General features: G+C 38.1%; 1 protein-coding gene across 2 annotated transcripts in view; it reads left to right on the top strand.

Moving 5' to 3' along the window:
* Positions 1–18,427, top strand: part of hipk2 (homeodomain interacting protein kinase 2) — a 378,384-nt gene that overhangs the window by 270,686 nt on the left and 89,271 nt on the right. For both annotated transcript variants that reach the window (XM_028810445.2, XM_028810440.2), the window contains exons 6-7: positions 11,526–11,710; positions 15,376–15,538. In XM_028810445.2, coding sequence (XP_028666278.1) covers positions 11,526–11,710; positions 15,376–15,538 — 348 coding nt within the window. The remainder of the gene's footprint in view (positions 1–11,525; positions 11,711–15,375; positions 15,539–18,427) is intronic.

The following is an 18,427-nucleotide window of genomic DNA, read 5'->3' as shown; positions in this document are numbered from 1 at the left end:
TTATCCAGTTCAGGGTCGGGTCCCCGAATTAGGACAAAATAGTAGAAATGTGTACATTTTGGCTATCTGGGTTAGCCTCTGGAGAAGCTTGTGCCCATCCTTGTAGGATACTTTGTATTCTCATTCCTTTAGTCTTTCTATTCAGTATTCTTTCCAATGAGTCCATGTTATTAAAAAAGGGATTTGCATTCCTAAATTATTTACTCTGTATTGTAGGTTGGCAACAGCAAGAGTTTATTTTGCTAGTTATGAAATCGGACTAGAAACCATAAGGTCACTGGTTCAAATCCCAAAGCTGTCTCTCAGTATAATCCTGCACAAATCCCTTAATCTGCATGTTCTTCAAAGTTATGAATATGCTGCTTTAAATTCATCATGTCCTTGTGTGGTGTTTAAAAATACAGGCACTATATAAAATAAGAATGAAATGGTCTCTATTTTAAAGCATATTAGTTTTGTCAATTCTTTTTTTTTAGTACATTGGCTTTTCCTGTTCATCAAACTAATAAAAGTTAGCAATAAATACATTTATATTGCCTAGGAGAAAAGTGCTGAATGAGACTTTGCAACCCCTAAGGCAGAATTTCTTAATTCATGTCAAGACTTAAAATACACTTTGAACAATATGTGTAATTTTATGATCTTCTTCTTTAAAATGGATCACAAGTTCTACGAAAGACGTTTTGTGTTACTGTTTTATAATGATCTGACCTAATCAACTGCATCATGGAGTTTACATTGGCTTTATGATGTCCAGATATGTGAGAAATTACCTCCTGTTTTATGCTGATAGAAATAACTGTTCTCATTTAACAAGTGTTGGCTTAGCGGATGGAAATTACATTGGAGCTGAGAAGCTAACCCTGTTTTATTATAATCACAACCATCCAAGTTGGATAAGGCCAAATTTTATATATTAATAAATAAATGGGTTTGAAAATGAAAGAATGAACAAATGAATAACGATTCAGCCAATGCAAACACATTCTACCTTTCTGGTAGACAACAGCAGAAATTAAGAAACCTGTATTTTGAAAAGCAGCACAACATGACAAAAACGGGTAAACAAGCCTCAAAATAAGCAAAAGGCTGCCTCAGAAACAGGCCTCACTCCAGGCTGCCTGGCCCCAAAACTCAAAAGGCAGACTATAAGGCAGCACAGGCCCAAAACTTGGCTCAAGCTTTTAAAAGTGCAAAATACTTAAAAATACCCTCTCAAGGGATAGTATCGCTAAAAAACTCTGGTTGAAGGACAGCATCAAAACAAGTTCCTTTGTCTCTTAAATAATTTATTAAAAGAGATGCAAAAGATGGCAAGGTAAAGTAAAACAGATATGCCTAAAAAAGCAACCCAAATCAAACAAGCCTAGTTAGTAATCCAGCACTTTTTAACCACAAAGACAGAAGCAAAAAATCCAGCGACCACAAAAAAAATCCAAACTGTACCAACACAACTATAAAAATTCTCCAGCACACAACTGTTATGGATACACAGTGTGTCCAATGATTATTATGAGCATAAAATTGATCAGAAGTTGATCAGAGTGGTGAGAACATGTGGTTACAAAGAAAAAGCACAGGTCAAAACCAAGCAGTTAGAACAATAACAAGCAACTGAACCCAAAGGGTGAAATGATTGTCGCAGTCAAAAAAGCCAGAAAATCAAAGATTGACTCTAGGGCTTACTTAGAATTGACGCTAAAGAAGTTCAGACCTTGCATCCACCAAGGGATAATGCAAAATGGCAATCATTGCCATATTTATACATCTTCTGTAGTGACCTCAAAAGTGTGATAATCGTTATTACGTGATGAATACTAATGTGTCAAGGAGGTAGCAAAATTTATAACTCATAACACAAAATTAATGTCAGAATTAGATTCTGCACATATGAAAAAAAAACAAAAGTTAACAAAGAAATACACAAATAAATAAACTGTATACTACAACAATGAGCCACTGAGGGACCTACCTCCACAACCTGAATATAAAAGCAGTGACATTATGGTGGCCCCACCTCTTGGGGGTTCTACCCATAATATTTAATGACAGTAACCATAAAATAAATACAGGGTGAGTCAAGATTACACTAATGGATTATTTTTATCTCGACCACACCTTTCCAGGTCGATGGATAGGTCATAGTGGACCATTGCCATGGCCTCCACACTCCCCTGATTTGACACCCTGTAATTTCTGGTTATGGGGTATGGTGAAGCAGCGCGTGTATAGCAGGAAAGTTTGTGTTATCCGTGACCTGAAGGACAGAATTCGGACTGTGGTATCATCTATTCCCCGCAAAATGTGTGTCTGGACTTTAAATGGTACTGTTACTCGTTTTTTTTGTGTTGAACATGAAGGCGGACTATTTGAGACATTCCTGTAAATATATTTGAAGTATGTTTTGTGAATAAATTGTTTCCGCCATGCAAATGTGAACATAATTTTGACTTGCCCTGCATACACAAAACATAAATACTAAATAATATTTAAGTAAAATAATATTAATACAATGACTAAGAACACAAGAAAAATAATAGTTAAAAATAAACACGTGACAAAAAAAGGAAAATATTCTTAAACAGGGAACAAATCCTGGCTGAATCATAAAGATAAGGACAATAATTCAGTAAAAGACTCCTCACTAAGTGCTCAGCTATGCTTTCATTATGTCTGCGTTCAATTACATTGTTTGCTCAGTTGTCTTCCATGAACAGTCTATCGATGGTTCAACATATTTATTCTCAATACTTCAGAATTATGTTACCCCCTCTCATGTCTCACTGCACAAGCTTCCAGACATTTTCAGACTCACTCATAAAAAGTTGAGAGGCTGAGCCACTAAGACTATCTAAATGCATCTTTTATATAACTTTATACTGGCCATCCATTCTGTTCAAGCCAAACTGATCAGACAGCAGTAAATGTTTCCAAATCTTATCAGTCCTTGCAAGCTCAATGAGTTAACACTGTTCATTGACTGCTTAGCAATGAAGGCCAAATTATTTGCTGATTTCAATTTCAGCAACAGTTGACTGGTGCAGAAACAATAAAAATGCTCGTAAAGAAAAGTTAAAATCTAATAAATATAAACCTTTTTTCGTGTTAAAGTAATATACACTGTGCATGGCTACTTTTGCGCCAATCCAGATTTGCAAAATTCCATAGTACGCATTATTCATTAATTTTGGTGGCAAATTTAGTTGAATTTGGTGAAATGGACCAGTATGTCAAATGTATAGTGTTTTATTGGAATTTTATTTTAATTCCATCCATCCATCCATCCATCCATTTTCCAACCCGCTGAATACGAACACAGGGTCACGGGGGTCTGCTGTAGCCAATCCCAGCCAACACTGGGCACAAGGCAGGAACCAATCCCAGGCAGGGTGCCAACCCACCGCAGGACACACACAAACACACCCACACACCAAGCACACACTATGGACAATTTAGAATCACCAATCCACCTAACCTGCATGTCTTTGGACTGTGGGAGGAAACTGGAGCGCCCGTGGAAAACCCACGCAGACACGGGGAGAACATGCAAACTCCACGCAGGGAGGACCCATTTTATTTTAATTATATTATATAATAAAAGTCTCAAAGCTCCAGGTTGAATACTGGCCCAGTCACAGTCTGTGTGGCGTTTGCATGTTTTCCTTGTGTGGGCCTCCTCTGGATTCTCCAGTTTCTTCATACAATGCACAGCCCCTTTGCTTAGGTTGACTGCCATCTCTAACCTGTTCCTGTATGTGCTGGGTATGACTTGCAGTGCTCTGCTGTCTTGGCTAGGGTTCTTTCCTGCCTAATCCTTCTGGCTGCTTGAATTACATTCTGCTTCCTACAACCTGGTAATGGAAAAAGCAAGTTTAGATAGCTAATGCACGATTATTTATAAATATGTACAGTCGCTAATTTTGGCAAAGGAAAAGGCTCTATAGAAAAAAAAAATGAATTGAAGTGTCTTAATGCTAGGCCGTGGGCTCTGGCTCACCACAAAACTTTAATAGGTTCACAAAATGAATGGATGAACGATTAAGTAAAATAATAATTTATGGCCTCTATTTCACGTTCAGCCAAACAGTTTTTTGTCCATTTTACAATGTACTGTTATTCCTGGCTTTTCTACCCTGCCTATATTTGTTCCACTTGTTTACCACTCTGCTCAATGCATGTATTGTTCATTTTGTTTTATAACACTGCTCTCAGTTGCTTTAAACAAAATTGTTTCCTGTGTATAAATAAAAAACGATTTGTCTTATAATACAGTCTGATGGAATACGACTTCCAAGTTCTCAGTTGTTTTTCAAAGGGGCTAAGGAGAAAGAAACCTTTACTACACATGACCTCAGCTTGAAAATGCTGCACACATTTTGTTTTTCCAATTATTAGTATATATAGCTCCCTCCTCTGAAGACAGGCTTAGAGTGCAGATATGAATTCTGCAATAAAAACCTGACATTCAGGTCTGTCAGTTTTTCTTTTCAGTTCTGAATCCCCAATAGGCAAATCGCCCCTATGTCCTTTGTACTCAATCTGTAAGAAACGGGGCTGTTACATTCTGTCTTCTGATACATTTGCCACTCTTAAAACTGCATAATTTGTTTCAAAAAATGTATTTTATTATCCAGATAATTCTGGCAGTGAACACCTCTTATCTATTTAATATACGCTTGTAGTGTCATTTTGTATAATATAGTGAAAGTGGTTTTGTCTAATGGCTATCCTGATCTTATTTCAGGGCTGATGCACATTCTTTATGGAGTTTGCAAGCACTCTCTATGTTTCTCCTGAGGCTCTAATTATTTTTTTCCCTACTGCACACAGACATGCTAAGATGGAAAGAATTAAGTTATATGTGTGTACGCATGTGTCTGTCTATGGGCATGAATGTGCCCACTCTGGTAGACTGGCAGCCCATCTGTCTCACTGTACCATGACACTACCCTGGATAAAATGGTTATGAAAATTCACGGATGCGATTTTTCCTTGGGCAACTTCACATATGTCAGTATGCTGCAGGGAAAAAACAAACATTTCAGCTAAATAATTTAAATTTAAAAAATATTAATCTTGCAACTCTGTTGTTACATGATGTTGAGCTTAAAAATACAGATTTAATATAGAGGATAACAATCCTTTTATCTAACAGTAATACAATAAGAATAGAATAAAGTAGAAATACAGTATGGTTTGGTTTGATTGACAGCATATCAGATAAGCCCAAAGGTATTGTGCAGACGTCAATGTTTTTAGGGCCGACAGGAAAAAAAAATCCTTGTGATGAAAATTTTACCAAAGCTAAATATGGCACCGGAAAAGCATAAGCATCGAGTCAAGGCATTTATGTTAGTCATAGATGTGCTCTTAATATTATCTGTATTGAGCGTGACCTTGAGTGCTACTTTTGCGTGCCTTTTCAAAGATTGGAGAGAAAATCTATTTTTTCTACTACATTATGTATATATTTATACAGTATATACACAGTAAGTATATACTGTATAGTGTGTATATCCATATTACTAACCGAGACTGCTAAACCGGATGGACGCAGGGACATCCGGCCATGGGCCGTAGCCGCAAAAAGACGTACTGCGCAGGCGCCCCAAGAAATGAGGCGCCGCGAGAGGCGGCCGCGACCACAGAAAAGCCGCGACCACAGAAAAAAGGAGTCAGCACAGAAAAAAGGAGTCAAACGCAGGCGACGCACACAGCGCCGCACGAAAGCCATTGCACACGAAACTAGCACACACAAAAAAAGAAGCCGCTCGCGCCCCACGAATCCCACACCCACCTCCAAGCACCCCCCACCCCCTACAAGTAACGGACGGGACACACACAAAGAGGACGATTCAACAAGCCCCTGGCACACAAAAAAAAGAACCCGCAACCCCCCCCCCCACAAGCAACGGACGGGACACACACAAAGAGCAGGATTGAACAAGCCCCTGGCACACAAAAAGAAAGAAGACGCTCGCGACCCACCAATCCCACCACCCCCTCCAAGCAACATGCCACGCCCCCACCCCCCCACAGAAGCCGGCAAAGCACACAGCGCCTCACGAATCCCATTGCACACGAAACGGGACGCACACAAAGAGGAGGATTCAAGAAGCTCCTACCACACCAAAAAAAAGAAGCCGCACATGAAACGTTCACAACAACGACGATTCAGACCCACAAACACACTAACATCAATAAGAAGTGACACCCAAAGCCCCATTTCTAAAGGAACCGTTCGCAGACACCTGCTAAACGATTGCGCCACTTAGCTGACAACGCGTTCGATAATGAGTCCACTATTGAGGAAAATTCATTGGGATTAATGAATGTCATTTGCAATCATTGTCATTCACTTAACTTCCCTGAAGAAACAACTGGCAATACAAGTAATGAATTTACACGTTGTTGTCAAAAGGGTCAAATTAGACTGCCTCCTTTACATTCATATCCTGAATATCTACAGAAGCTTCTAACTAACGATGTACCTGAAACTAAAAACTTTATGAACTGCATTAGATCCTACAATAGTTCATTTGCTTTTGCATCTACCGGAGTAAATATCAGGCCACCAAAAGGCAATGGCCCATACTGCTTTCCCATATGTGCACAAATATTACATCGCATTGGAACAGTACACCCTGAAACAAATCAACAACGCAAATATGCACAAATTTACACACAAAGCCCCATTTCTAAATGAACCGTCCGTATTAAACAGACGTCATCTCAACACGTTCACACTATGCAGCATAGGTGGCTCTCATTACAATAAGGCACTATTAACCGTTCAACCGCAGAAAAGGCTCCATATTAACAGTGAGTGTGATCCTCCTTATTACTTATCCATATTTATCACGCTCAAGAACAAACAAGTCATAAATTCACGATCACAGGTACAAAACGATACGGCTCGGATAACGGAACCAAACACAATTCACACTATGCAGCATAGGTGGATCTCATTACAATGAGGCACTATTAACCGTTCAACCGCAGAAAAGGCTCCATATTAACAGTGAGTGCAATCCTCCTTATTACTTATCCATATTTCTAACACTGAAGAACAAACAATTCATGAATTCACGATCAGGGGTACAAACCGATACGGCTCGAGTAACGGGACCAAACACACGAACCCGCATGAAAAAAAACAATACACGTCGGCTCCAACGCGCTTCTGAAACTCTGGAAGAAAAAATGTCTCGGCTCCAAAAACGCAAAGCTCAACTAACACAGTTACAGAAACGAACCCAAATGGACAGACACACTAAACGTGGACGCATGCAGCGCGCGTCTCACAGTACTGCATCAAAACAGGCACGGCTTCAAAACGAAACACCTCCCGTCTCAGACATACAGAAACGGCAGCGAGGGAACATCAACGACAGACACCTGCTAAACGATTGCACCAGTTAGCTGACAACGCGTTCAATAATGAGTCCACTATTTAGGAAAATTCATTGAGGTTAATTCAATGTCATTTGCAATCATTGTCATTCACTTAACTTCCCTGAAGAAACAACTGGCAATACATGTCATGAATTTACACGTTGTTATCAAAACGGTCAAATTAGACTGCCTCCTTTACATTCATATCCTGAATATCTACAGAAGCTTCTAACTAACGATGTACCTGAAAGTGAAATCTTTATGAACTGCATTAGATCCTACAAATCAATATCCACTATGAACATTAACAGTGGCACTGCACATGACATCCGTCTTGCAAAACTGTTAATTATTGATGAATGTACAATGGCATCCACTCACTTACTCCACACCATTCATAAACTTCTACAAACGTTTATGAATAATGATCTTCCCTTTGAAGGAAAGGTACTTTTATTACGAGGAGATTTTAGACAGTGCGTAGCTATTGTTCCACATTCCATGCGCTCAGCTATTGTTCACTGCACCTTAAAATACGCAGACAATTGGCATTGCTTTCAAAAGATACAGTTAGTACATAACATGCGATGTCCACATCCAGATCATAACAATTGGTTATTACAACTGGGAGATGGTACACTCACCAATACAGATAGACTTCACCCAGATATTATTACAATTCCTCAAGCCTTTATCTGCGCCGACTTAGTTACAGACAGATTTGGAACAGCAATATCATTTGACCAAATTCCCCTTTTAACACAACGCACTATATTATGTCCAAAAAATATTAATGTGAAAAACATAACTACCCAAGTCATTGCATTACTGCATCATCTACACCTTCACACTATTCTATATCTCATTCATACATCACGCTCTTTCTCATTCCCAACACCAGAGGTTGGCGAGCGAAGCGAGCAGGGGGCGGAGCCCCCTAGTAGATATATATACTGTATATTAGCTGTGCTACCCACCTAAGACGGGTTGAAATGTTAAGTAATCAGCATAGACCTCAGTGTTAATGTTTTTTGTAATGCATGTAGTAATAAAATGAATTGCATTACTGTAAATGTTTGTGATGCGCCATTTATTGGAATAGCATATGTAATACACATTTTTTGTGATTTTTAATCCTTTATTCTCCATATACAATTTCTTGCATAAGGAATTTGTCATTTTTCACATACCGCAAATTACTCTTCTAGAGACACATGGAGAGTTTTGGGTCAGAGCGCAGGGTCAGCTATTTGTACAGCACCCCTGGAGCAAATGCAGGTTAAGAGTCTTGCTCAAGGGCCCAACGGAGTAGCATTCTTTCTGTCACTGCCAGGATTCAAGAGAGCCATCTCTGTTTTGGGATTTGCAAAAACAGTGTTAATGTTTATTGGAATGACAAATGTAAAACATTTTATTACTATAAACGCCTGTGATGTGCCATCTTTTGGAGTGAGCCGTATGGGCACACAGACCCTTGACCTGTTATTAAGGTGGATATGCACTGATCAGTCTCATTGTTGAAACTCCCTGTCTAATATTATGTAGGTCCCCATTGTGCTGCTGAAATAACTCTGACATGTCGAGGCATGGACTCCAAAACTCCAAAGTTGAATCTGTCCTGTGCTATCTGGCACCAAGACATTGGAAGCAGATCCTTTAAGTCCTGTATATATCCTCCAAATTACTAAAGCTATTGTTCTACAAATCTTTAGCTTATTTGTTTCTCTCACAGTTTTGACCTCTAAGTGACACCTTGCACACTAGAAGAAGGTGCAGATTACTGCAAGAAGAACACAAGAAGAATTGCGGATAAACTTGAACTCCCAAGCATCAATTAAAGAGCAACTTTCGCAGTTTTCTGCACAGAATAGTTGTGGCCTTTATTAATAAATTCTGAACCGTTTTTTGTTTTCTGTCTTTAGGTTTTCTATTTAATATCTTTACACTTTGTAAATATACACAAACAGATATTTATGATATGTATGTCTGTCAGTCAATATATATTCTATATTTTGCAGTTCACAGCAAGCAACATAGCTGTGAGTGTTACACCACAAAATCTAAGGCAGTGTCATTATTCCTAGTACATTATACAGTCAATGAGAATGTATTCCTTTTTCACAGTTGTTTAGACTCTGCCATTTCTGAAGCTGGCTACTCTGATTAAGGAGTTATTTTTTCATCCATTCTCATAATTGTATATAGTGACCTCAACCAAGCCAGAAACAGACCTCGTAATATTCAACTGAGGAGGAAAACCAGAAATGAAGCCTGCATCCCCTTCATCCCTGCCTTTCCACCCTAACACTATATCTCTCTGTCTCAGGGTTTAAAGGAAAATGTCTCTATTTAACAGATTGATCCTTTGACAGTGGCCTTTTTCCTAATCCGGTCATAATCTTTTTCTGGCAACCACCTAATTTACGCAAACTTATTGTCTCCAACTCCCTTCCCAAAGCATAGCCACATTCCCTACTGAGTACTTTTGGTTGTAACAGGAAAATATGTCGCCAACAATACGATCTTATCTGGTCCCTCTGGAAAATGTAATATTACTTAATGGGCCTTCTGCCAGTATAAAAATGTTATTTACTTCATTTCGTATAAAACATACTCTGCAATCTATATAGGTAAAACAGAGTGACAGTTTGCAGGACATTTCAGGGAGCACGTTCGAGCCATTAAGATCAAAGGCCTCGCTAAGCCTGTTGTTGAACATTTCACATTCCTTGATCTTAGCCACATGAGCTCATTAATTGCTTTTCAAAGACAGGAGAAGCTAAGCTGACTCCCAAACTTGGATCTCTCATTTCCTCAGCACTAAATGACCACCTAAATCTTTCACTCCTTTCATCTCCCCAGCTTTTCCCTCACTTCTCAATTTATATGTGTAGTCTTTTTTTTCAGTCACATACCTGGTGAAGACTACATAACTGAAATATTAGGTCTTTAAGCTTCTTTTCTATTTTTTCATTGTGGACAGTGGAGATTTTAGGGACTCCGGGGTTCTAGGCAAAAAACTCTATTGGGCCCTCCAACTTACTGTGTCCCGAGTTCCGACATTTATTACCGTTATTTAACTGCCAAGTCTAATTTAATAAGACCAATGGGGTCGATTTAATAAACACAAATTATTTTTTAATTTTGTGAAAAATACATTATATAAATAAAACACCGCACTAGAAATTTGAAGAACGGTAATGCCAGAATAAAGTAAATTTTAAAAATTTAAAAAAGTGAAAAGTTAAAAAAATGTAAATAAATATAAGGTGCACTTTTAACAAAGAATAAATACAAATTGTACATTGTAATATTTAAAAAATAAGGTAAAAGTGCACAAAATAGAAATTAAAAAAAAACAAAAAAATGTTTCATAATGGTATTGCTGTAACTTTTAAAATCACAGTTTGTGGGCTTTGCCTACAGCAGCCACGATGTCCTCCATGTCCGTAGCACTTTGAACACTGCACTCTACTGAATTTAAAGCTGGAGCTAAAAGCCTCCTCTGGTCCATGGTAGAGCTCAAGTAAGATTTAAACAGCTTTAAAGATGGAAACTTCTCACACCATAGGCATCACTGGTAGGGACTACATTTTGACTTCTTAGACCCCTGTTTCAGCCTGTTTCTGAATTGTTGCGTCTGATTTTTGACTACAGTTTGGGCCTGGAAAGACTGAGTGAAGCCAAATCAGAAATGGATGAATTGTCCAAACAAATCCAATTTTTGCTTCCAGACCTGCACACCCTTTTCGTGATTTTTTTTTTTAAAAGCAGTGCTGATTATATTTAATGTTACTAAAAAAGTGACTCTTGCAAAGAAGGTTTGGGCCCCTCTTGGAGGGGAATTCCGATCGCATCATTGTAGTGTGTCTATGATATGCTTTGAAACAGGGTCCCTCAGATTTGTCGTTGCATTGAGCAGCTGTGAAAATGGACATCCTCGGCAGCCCTCCTCTCAGTTCAGATAATTGTCTGCCTTACCTGTCCTGCTGCTATACCTCTGAGTCTGGAAATAACCTTTACTGTTTGGTCTCCTCTTGCAGATGAACTTTCATCCTGCCCATTACATAACAGATATAGATTTAGCCCCTTATCAATTTAACAATAATTAATTTATGTTTGTTTTGCAGGTGAACATGACAACAGATTTGGAGGGCAGCGATATGTTGGCAGAAAAGGCAGACAGGCGGGAGTTTATAGACCTGTTAAAGAAAATGTTGACTATAGATGCAGACAAGAGAATAACACCCATTGAAACTCTGAATCATCCATTTGTCACCATGACTCATCTCCTTGATATCCCTCATAGTACTCAGTAAGTTGAAATTTTTTTAAATCAATTTATTTATGTAATTGATGCTTCTTAGAGCAGGTTAGATCCACAGATTGTGAAAAATTTTAAATTAACTTAGTAATGCTAAATATTTATGGAAACTGTACATTTACAAACACAAAGTTAAGGCAACACGATATACTAAAGTCCGTGTTTCTTTTCACAGTTGTAATTTTGCTTGTTGCAGTGCTCAGCACAGAGACTTTACTGTAGGGGACTTTGTTGGGATCCTATGATCTTTTTTATATACCAATTCTTACAATCAATTTCACCACAAAGTTTTTTTTATATGAGATGCTGACTTATACAACTGGAGCACAGAGTGGTTAAGTAACATGGATGCTTACCCATTAGGTCAGTGTACCTACTGTAAGTGTGAATAACACTCTGCAAAAAAAAAATAAAAAAATACACACTGCAGGTAAACTGAACACATAACTCCTAGCAGAAATGATGAACTTGGTTGTAAAAATGTTTCCTTATCTCTGTTTAAATGATCCTTTGTGAACAATCATTCCCTGTTTATGTAAAACGTTTTAAAATCAATGCTGCTCATATAAATGAATTCAAGGTGTATAGTTTGGGAAGCGACAATGCAATGTGCTGTATCTTATGGAAATACTCTATATTGTTGGACATATTTAGACATAATCACTTATGAATCACCTTAACACTAGAATTACCAAAGCCTATGAAAAAACTTGTAAATCCAGCCCACCTTAAATCTCTTCACACCTCTCTGTCAGCATCTTTTGTGCTGTAAATGTGTCGATCAGCACAAGCAACAAGCAGCTATTCCACCCCACCCCGCAACGCAGAAAGAGCAAAAAGTTCTCGCAGCTCAAGTCTGTTTAGCTGAGTGAGAGTTGCCTAGAGTTGCATAGGGTAAATAATATATCATTATTTGGAATACATGCATTTCATGTGTGTTCCGTGAAGTGTATAAGGTGTGAAGTCCAAATATCAGATAAACACTTTTACAAAGTGTATATAAAAGCCAGATCGAGTGTTATTTACCTATTAACCTTGATTTATTTACTTATCTTCCTACAGTGTAAAGTCACAAGTAGACTGCAAAGCTTCCTGTGTTTGATTTTAGGTGGGCCGGGATTGCAAGTTTTTTCATAGGTTTGGTAATTCTAGTGTTAAGCAGTCAGGTTAAATTGGTGTGGCACTGAACAGAAGGTTAAGTTTTTAAATATAACAGCCTTTATATTGGGCACCAGCAAATTTGCAATTGCTTAATAACACCTTGACTGCATAATTTTCCTTCTGATTTCAAAAAATAAATTTTCGAAGCACAATGTCACTGTAAAAAATTCTCAAATCAGAAGAACAGAGCCGTAAAGGACATTGTCCTGAGACCAGTTTCAGTTCTCAGAAGACATATTTTTTTAAGCCTAAGCACATAAGGAGCCTTCAGTTAAAATGTAATTCTCATATATACTGGCTGCAGATTAAAATGTAATTCCAAAGCTAGTGTCTCCAAATGTGTCACAGAACATATCACAAAAAAAATAAAATAAATAAAAATAGGCGCTTGCAATTTACATTTACATTTACATTTACATCATTTAGCTGACGCTCTTATCCAGAGCGACTTACAACAGTGTTTGTTAGTTTTTTCGCATACCCCTTGGGATCAGAGCGCAGGGTCAGCCATTGTACAGCACCCCCTGGAGCAATTACAGGTTAAGGGCCTTGCTCAAGGGCCCAGCAGAGTAGGATCTCTTTTGGTAGTGACGGGGATTCGAACCGGCAACCTTCGGGATACCAGCGCAGATCCTTAGCCTCAGAGCCACCACTCCGCTCCGCTTGCAATGACACTGTATTTTTATTCTAAAGGTATGTGTTGGTTAATTATTGCTCTGGAAGTAAATGTGTATAATTTGTATTATAAACAGATCAAAGTGTCCTTTTTTTATTGCTGCAGAATTATGCCAATGGGTGTCAAAAGTATAAAAGTTGGAAACCCCAAGTGTATCATGGGATGAGTGGGGCCCACAAGATTCACCATGTGTTGGCCTACTCTCGTGCATTCCAAGTTTAATACACACACAGAAACCACACATCCATGCACTTGAAGCAATGATTATGAGTGATATCTGCACAGCCTATGACTTCACCCCACTCTAGTCAAGGACTCACTAGCTTTAGCTTAAGAAGACCAGACGGGTGAACTCTAAACACCAAATGCTAATGCAACTTATTTATTGCCATTTACCAACTGAACGATACTCCTTCCAATGCTTCTCACTATTGGAGGCATCCCTCCTTAGTGGGAAAGAAGGGCCAGTCATTGAGGATGTGCAGACAAAGTAAAGAAGTTTCAAGCAAGTCAATATTTATTAGCTAAAATGAATAACAGCAAAGTCTGGATATAAAGACCTAATAAAAATACACCCTTGGATCAACATCAAGAAGCTTTGTACCAGTTTGATAAAAATGATACTTATGAAGGATGAAGAGCAGCATCTAAAGCTGTATGTCTTTGAGGGAGAGTGTGCATCTAAGGGCAGCTTGTTCTATCTCAGAAGTCCAGCTGCTGCATGGTTGGTGACACTTGGGTCCATCTGGCCCTTTGGGCAGTCGATCCCTTATGCCAAAATTCCCCCATGGGATGTCAGGGACTGTGATTCTGCTCACTGGTAATTGGGTTATTGTTCTAATCGATAGCTTTGCTCCAAAGCTTTACTCATTCAAGTATGTGGAAAACACCTTGTCTTGTCAGGAGTGTTTGGAGTACTTGATCCAGTTTCCCTAGGGTTAGATGTACCCACCAGGCTTCTAATTTAAAAACTAAAGTTATTGTAATTTAAGATTACAATGTGTTACGCACGGAAACAAAAATATCCACAAACTTTGGCAAAATATATAGATTTATACAGCAAAGCAATAAGCAGAGTCCCAGAGCTATTGTTCTGTCTATGAAACGTGTAGGCAAAGGTTTATCTTCATAGAAGAAAAGGTTCACAGTTACCAGTTCACTGAAGCTTTGAACAGCAGTCCAATGTAGCTTTTAAGCAAAATGTTGTCAGTTATAAAAGTACAAGGGAGACAAGAAGTACAAAGAGACCAGCAAAGAACAAAACCCACTACTTGTTAAGGCCTTCTTAAATAGGCTGTTGAACAACTGCAGTGGAGTGACTCGCCCACCTACCCACTCCTAAGCACCGCAAGTCATTCATTTTCTAACCTCTCTGTCCCTCTGTCTCCCCACTCTACTCTCTTCCTCCAGCATTGCTCAAACTCTCCCCCCACTCTGGACTCGGGTCTTCCTCTAGCTTTACACCCACTCATGGGGTCACCTTTGAAGTCAGTGGAGACAATTTCTGACTACAAGGATATAAGAACAGAACACTGACCGGGAGTCGTGTCTTCTCTGTAGCTCCCCGTCATGCTGTATAGGAATAAATACATTCAGAGAATGGATGAAAGGACTTATGGTTTCAAGTATGTTTTTTTGACTAAAGTGAATTTTAATATAAACTTTAAAGAATAATTTTCTTTAAATGCAACTGTGCCAACACAAAATATTTTAGGTTCCTTTACATGTATTTCCTTATACCTAATGCAGTCTTATTATTATGTTTTTAAACTAGCCTAACATTTTTGTTATCTATTTTCTGTTCTTTTTTTTCTTCAAGTGTCAAATCTTGCTTCCAGAATATGGAGATTTGTAAGCGAAGAGTGAATATGTATGATACAGTTAACCAGAGTAAAACTCCATTTATTACACACGTGGCCCCCAGCACTTCCACAAACCTGACAATGACTTTCAATAACCAGCTTAACACTGTGCACAATCAGGTAAGACTTCAAAAGGGCCGGAGCCTTCACTCTGTGCAGACGGTCCTAGTCCTGGGTGTCTCCTTTACTAAAATGTCTTAACACATACACAGCGCATGTGCAGAGAATTCTGCATGCCTGCCCTGGAGGGTGTACAGTTCTAAATCTGCATGGAAATTGACATTTTAATGAATAAGTAGTGTTGTAATGTGTGCAGATGGGGTGAAAACACAAAAAACAGCCTAGATATCTAGGAGGCGTTAAAAACACATTATGTGATACCATTACAATTCTGTGAAATATATTTTTTCTGTCATCTTTGATACATCTGGAAAATTACTTATATATATAAGCTCACAGTATACACACAATATATTCAATTTATGTTTAATGTATTGTGTTTTTATTACGTTTATTGCATAATGTACTGTATACATTGCCAAATTTCCCTCTGGGACAAATAAAGGTCTATCTATCTATCTATCTATCTATCTATCTATCTATCTATCTATCTATCTATCTATCTATCTATCTATCTATCTATCTATCTATCTATCTATCTATCTATCTAATGTATTGAAAATGTAGTTTATACTACATATGCTGCCCAATGTAGCAGGTAGTCTTGAACATCACAGCATACAGACCTAGGTTTGATTCAAGTCATTGTGTCTTCTGCCCAGACTTTGCAATATAAGTGATCTTCCTCCAGTTACTTCAGTTTCCTTCACTCAGTCCAAACTTCTGCTGTGTATTTATTTTGTTTAATTTCATTTGACCTGATGTAAGTAATTGTACAAATGATAAGGATTGTGACTTTTATAATGGACTGAAGTCCAGTTAAGTTGTTTGGTGTCAACTTGGGTGCAGTGAAAAGTCTATTAGGGTACCCAAGTCTGTTGCACAACAGATCTTTTACAATTTCACGCCCTTCACTCAGTGTATACTTATGTTGCAACTTTTTAGTTCTTATGTGTATTTTAAATAAGCTTAATTTGCCATATAATTCTGTATAGCTGAAATCTCTCCCGGTCCATCTGTTGGAACTTTTATTACTACAGACTTTTTGCTAAACTACCAACAAAGTTTTTGATCTGTTAATATTCCCAGTTTATTACATTTTATATAAGTCATTTATATAAATTAAAAACTCACATTCTATGAGGGACCCAACTTCCAGTCTCAACACACTTGGAAGAAATTCCTTGTACAATAAAGTTTTCTTTTCTTTGCCACCTTCTAAACCTTTATTGACTGTTCTACAATATGTCTTAAATATAGGATCTAATAATTGGTTCCATTATTTGCCTGAAATGCACATTATACTGGCTAGCCTAGAGTTTACAGAGTTAACCTGATCATATTTTAATATAACTAGAGGGCTTTGCCCCCTGCTCGCTTCGCTCGCCAACCCCTATGTTTGGTTTTCCGGATACTCACTTTTAAGATTTTTTTTTTCTTGGAATTGTTGCTATTTCATTAGTTTCACTTTTATTTCAGAACTTCTGTAAAAACAATATTTGTAATCTTGCGAGTCCCAATATGCTGAATCTTTCTAATGAGGTCAGGATAGGTTTCTCTGTTTGGAATCTCAGCACAGACAAAACGATCTACATCATCAGCAGTTAATAATTTTTTTTTACAAAGTAACCAATAAATGCATGTGCAGTAAACTCTGTTTTTGAAATTCTCAAGATTCTTTATTTGTCACATGCATAGTTATACAGGGCAATACGCAGTGAAATGCATCCTGATCCGCTTATCAAAAAATGTGCAAAGTTAGAAGAATATCAGATTAACAAAAAGTCATAGATTGAAAGATAACAGTATAGTAGAACATAATAAATAAGTAAAATTATGTGAATAAAGTAGAATTAAGTGTTAAGGTGCAATAGTGTAGTAATTATTGTGCAAAACCAAAGTTAGACTGGTGCATAGTTAAATGAGGCAGTTTGTTTGTTTGCGCTACTGCGATCTTTACTTTCTTTGTTATATTTTCTAATTTTCCTACTTTTATATCCTTTAACTTTCTCCACATGTGTATAGCGCAGTTTTTTTTTTTTTTTTTGAGCCTTTCTAATTTCACTGGTTTCATAGTCTCTAACCTGCTCTGCATGTGTTTAGCGCCAACGTTTGTAAATGTCTTTATGAAGTTCTACTTTGTCTTTTACTCATTGTCTTTTAATTCTGAGCTGGATTGGACGTGCTTTTTTTTCAATTCCACTTGTTCTGAGCTGATAATTACTTTCCTTATTTTCTGAATTTGCACCTCGATTATTCTTTTTTGCTTTTTTTTCTCTCCAACGCATTTGAGTCTCTTTTCTCCATGCTGTTTTCTTCTTAGATGTCGACATTTCATTTATAACGTACTGTCCTTATACGCTTTATATGTGCTGAGAGCCCTGGATCTGTGTATGCTTAAATCCTTCACAAGACTGAATGTTTTGCTGCCTATTGTCCTATTTGATAGATTGTAAGTAGGGCGTGTCTTGCAAGAATTTCATGTCTACGTCATCGTGACACGGTCCTGGGTCTCTTTTTTCTCCGCGCTTTTCTTTCTTCTTCGTTTAGTCATCGACGTTTCATTTCTACCCTATTCATTTCATTTCTACCGTATTGACCTTATACACTTTATATGCACTGAGAGCCCTGGAGCTGTGTGTGCTGCATGACTGCCTTTACACTACTGATTTGGTTTTTTTGATATTGCTTGTAGGGCGGCACGGTGGCGCACTGGGTAGCATTGCTGCCTCGCAGTTGGGAGATCTGGGGACCTGGGTTCGCTTCCCGGGTCCTCCCTGCATGGAGTTTGCATGTTCTCTCCGTGTCTGCGTGGGTTTCCTCCTACAGTCCAAAGACATGCAGGTTAGGTGGATTGGCGATTCTAAATTGGCCCTAGTGTGTGCTTGG

This window comes from Erpetoichthys calabaricus, chromosome 1, assembly GCF_900747795.2.
Source record: "Erpetoichthys calabaricus chromosome 1, fErpCal1.3, whole genome shotgun sequence".
Taxonomy (NCBI): Eukaryota; Metazoa; Chordata; class Cladistia; order Polypteriformes; family Polypteridae; genus Erpetoichthys; species Erpetoichthys calabaricus.
Note: the sequence above shows the minus strand (reverse complement) of the source record. Positions and strands in the feature narration are given on the sequence as shown.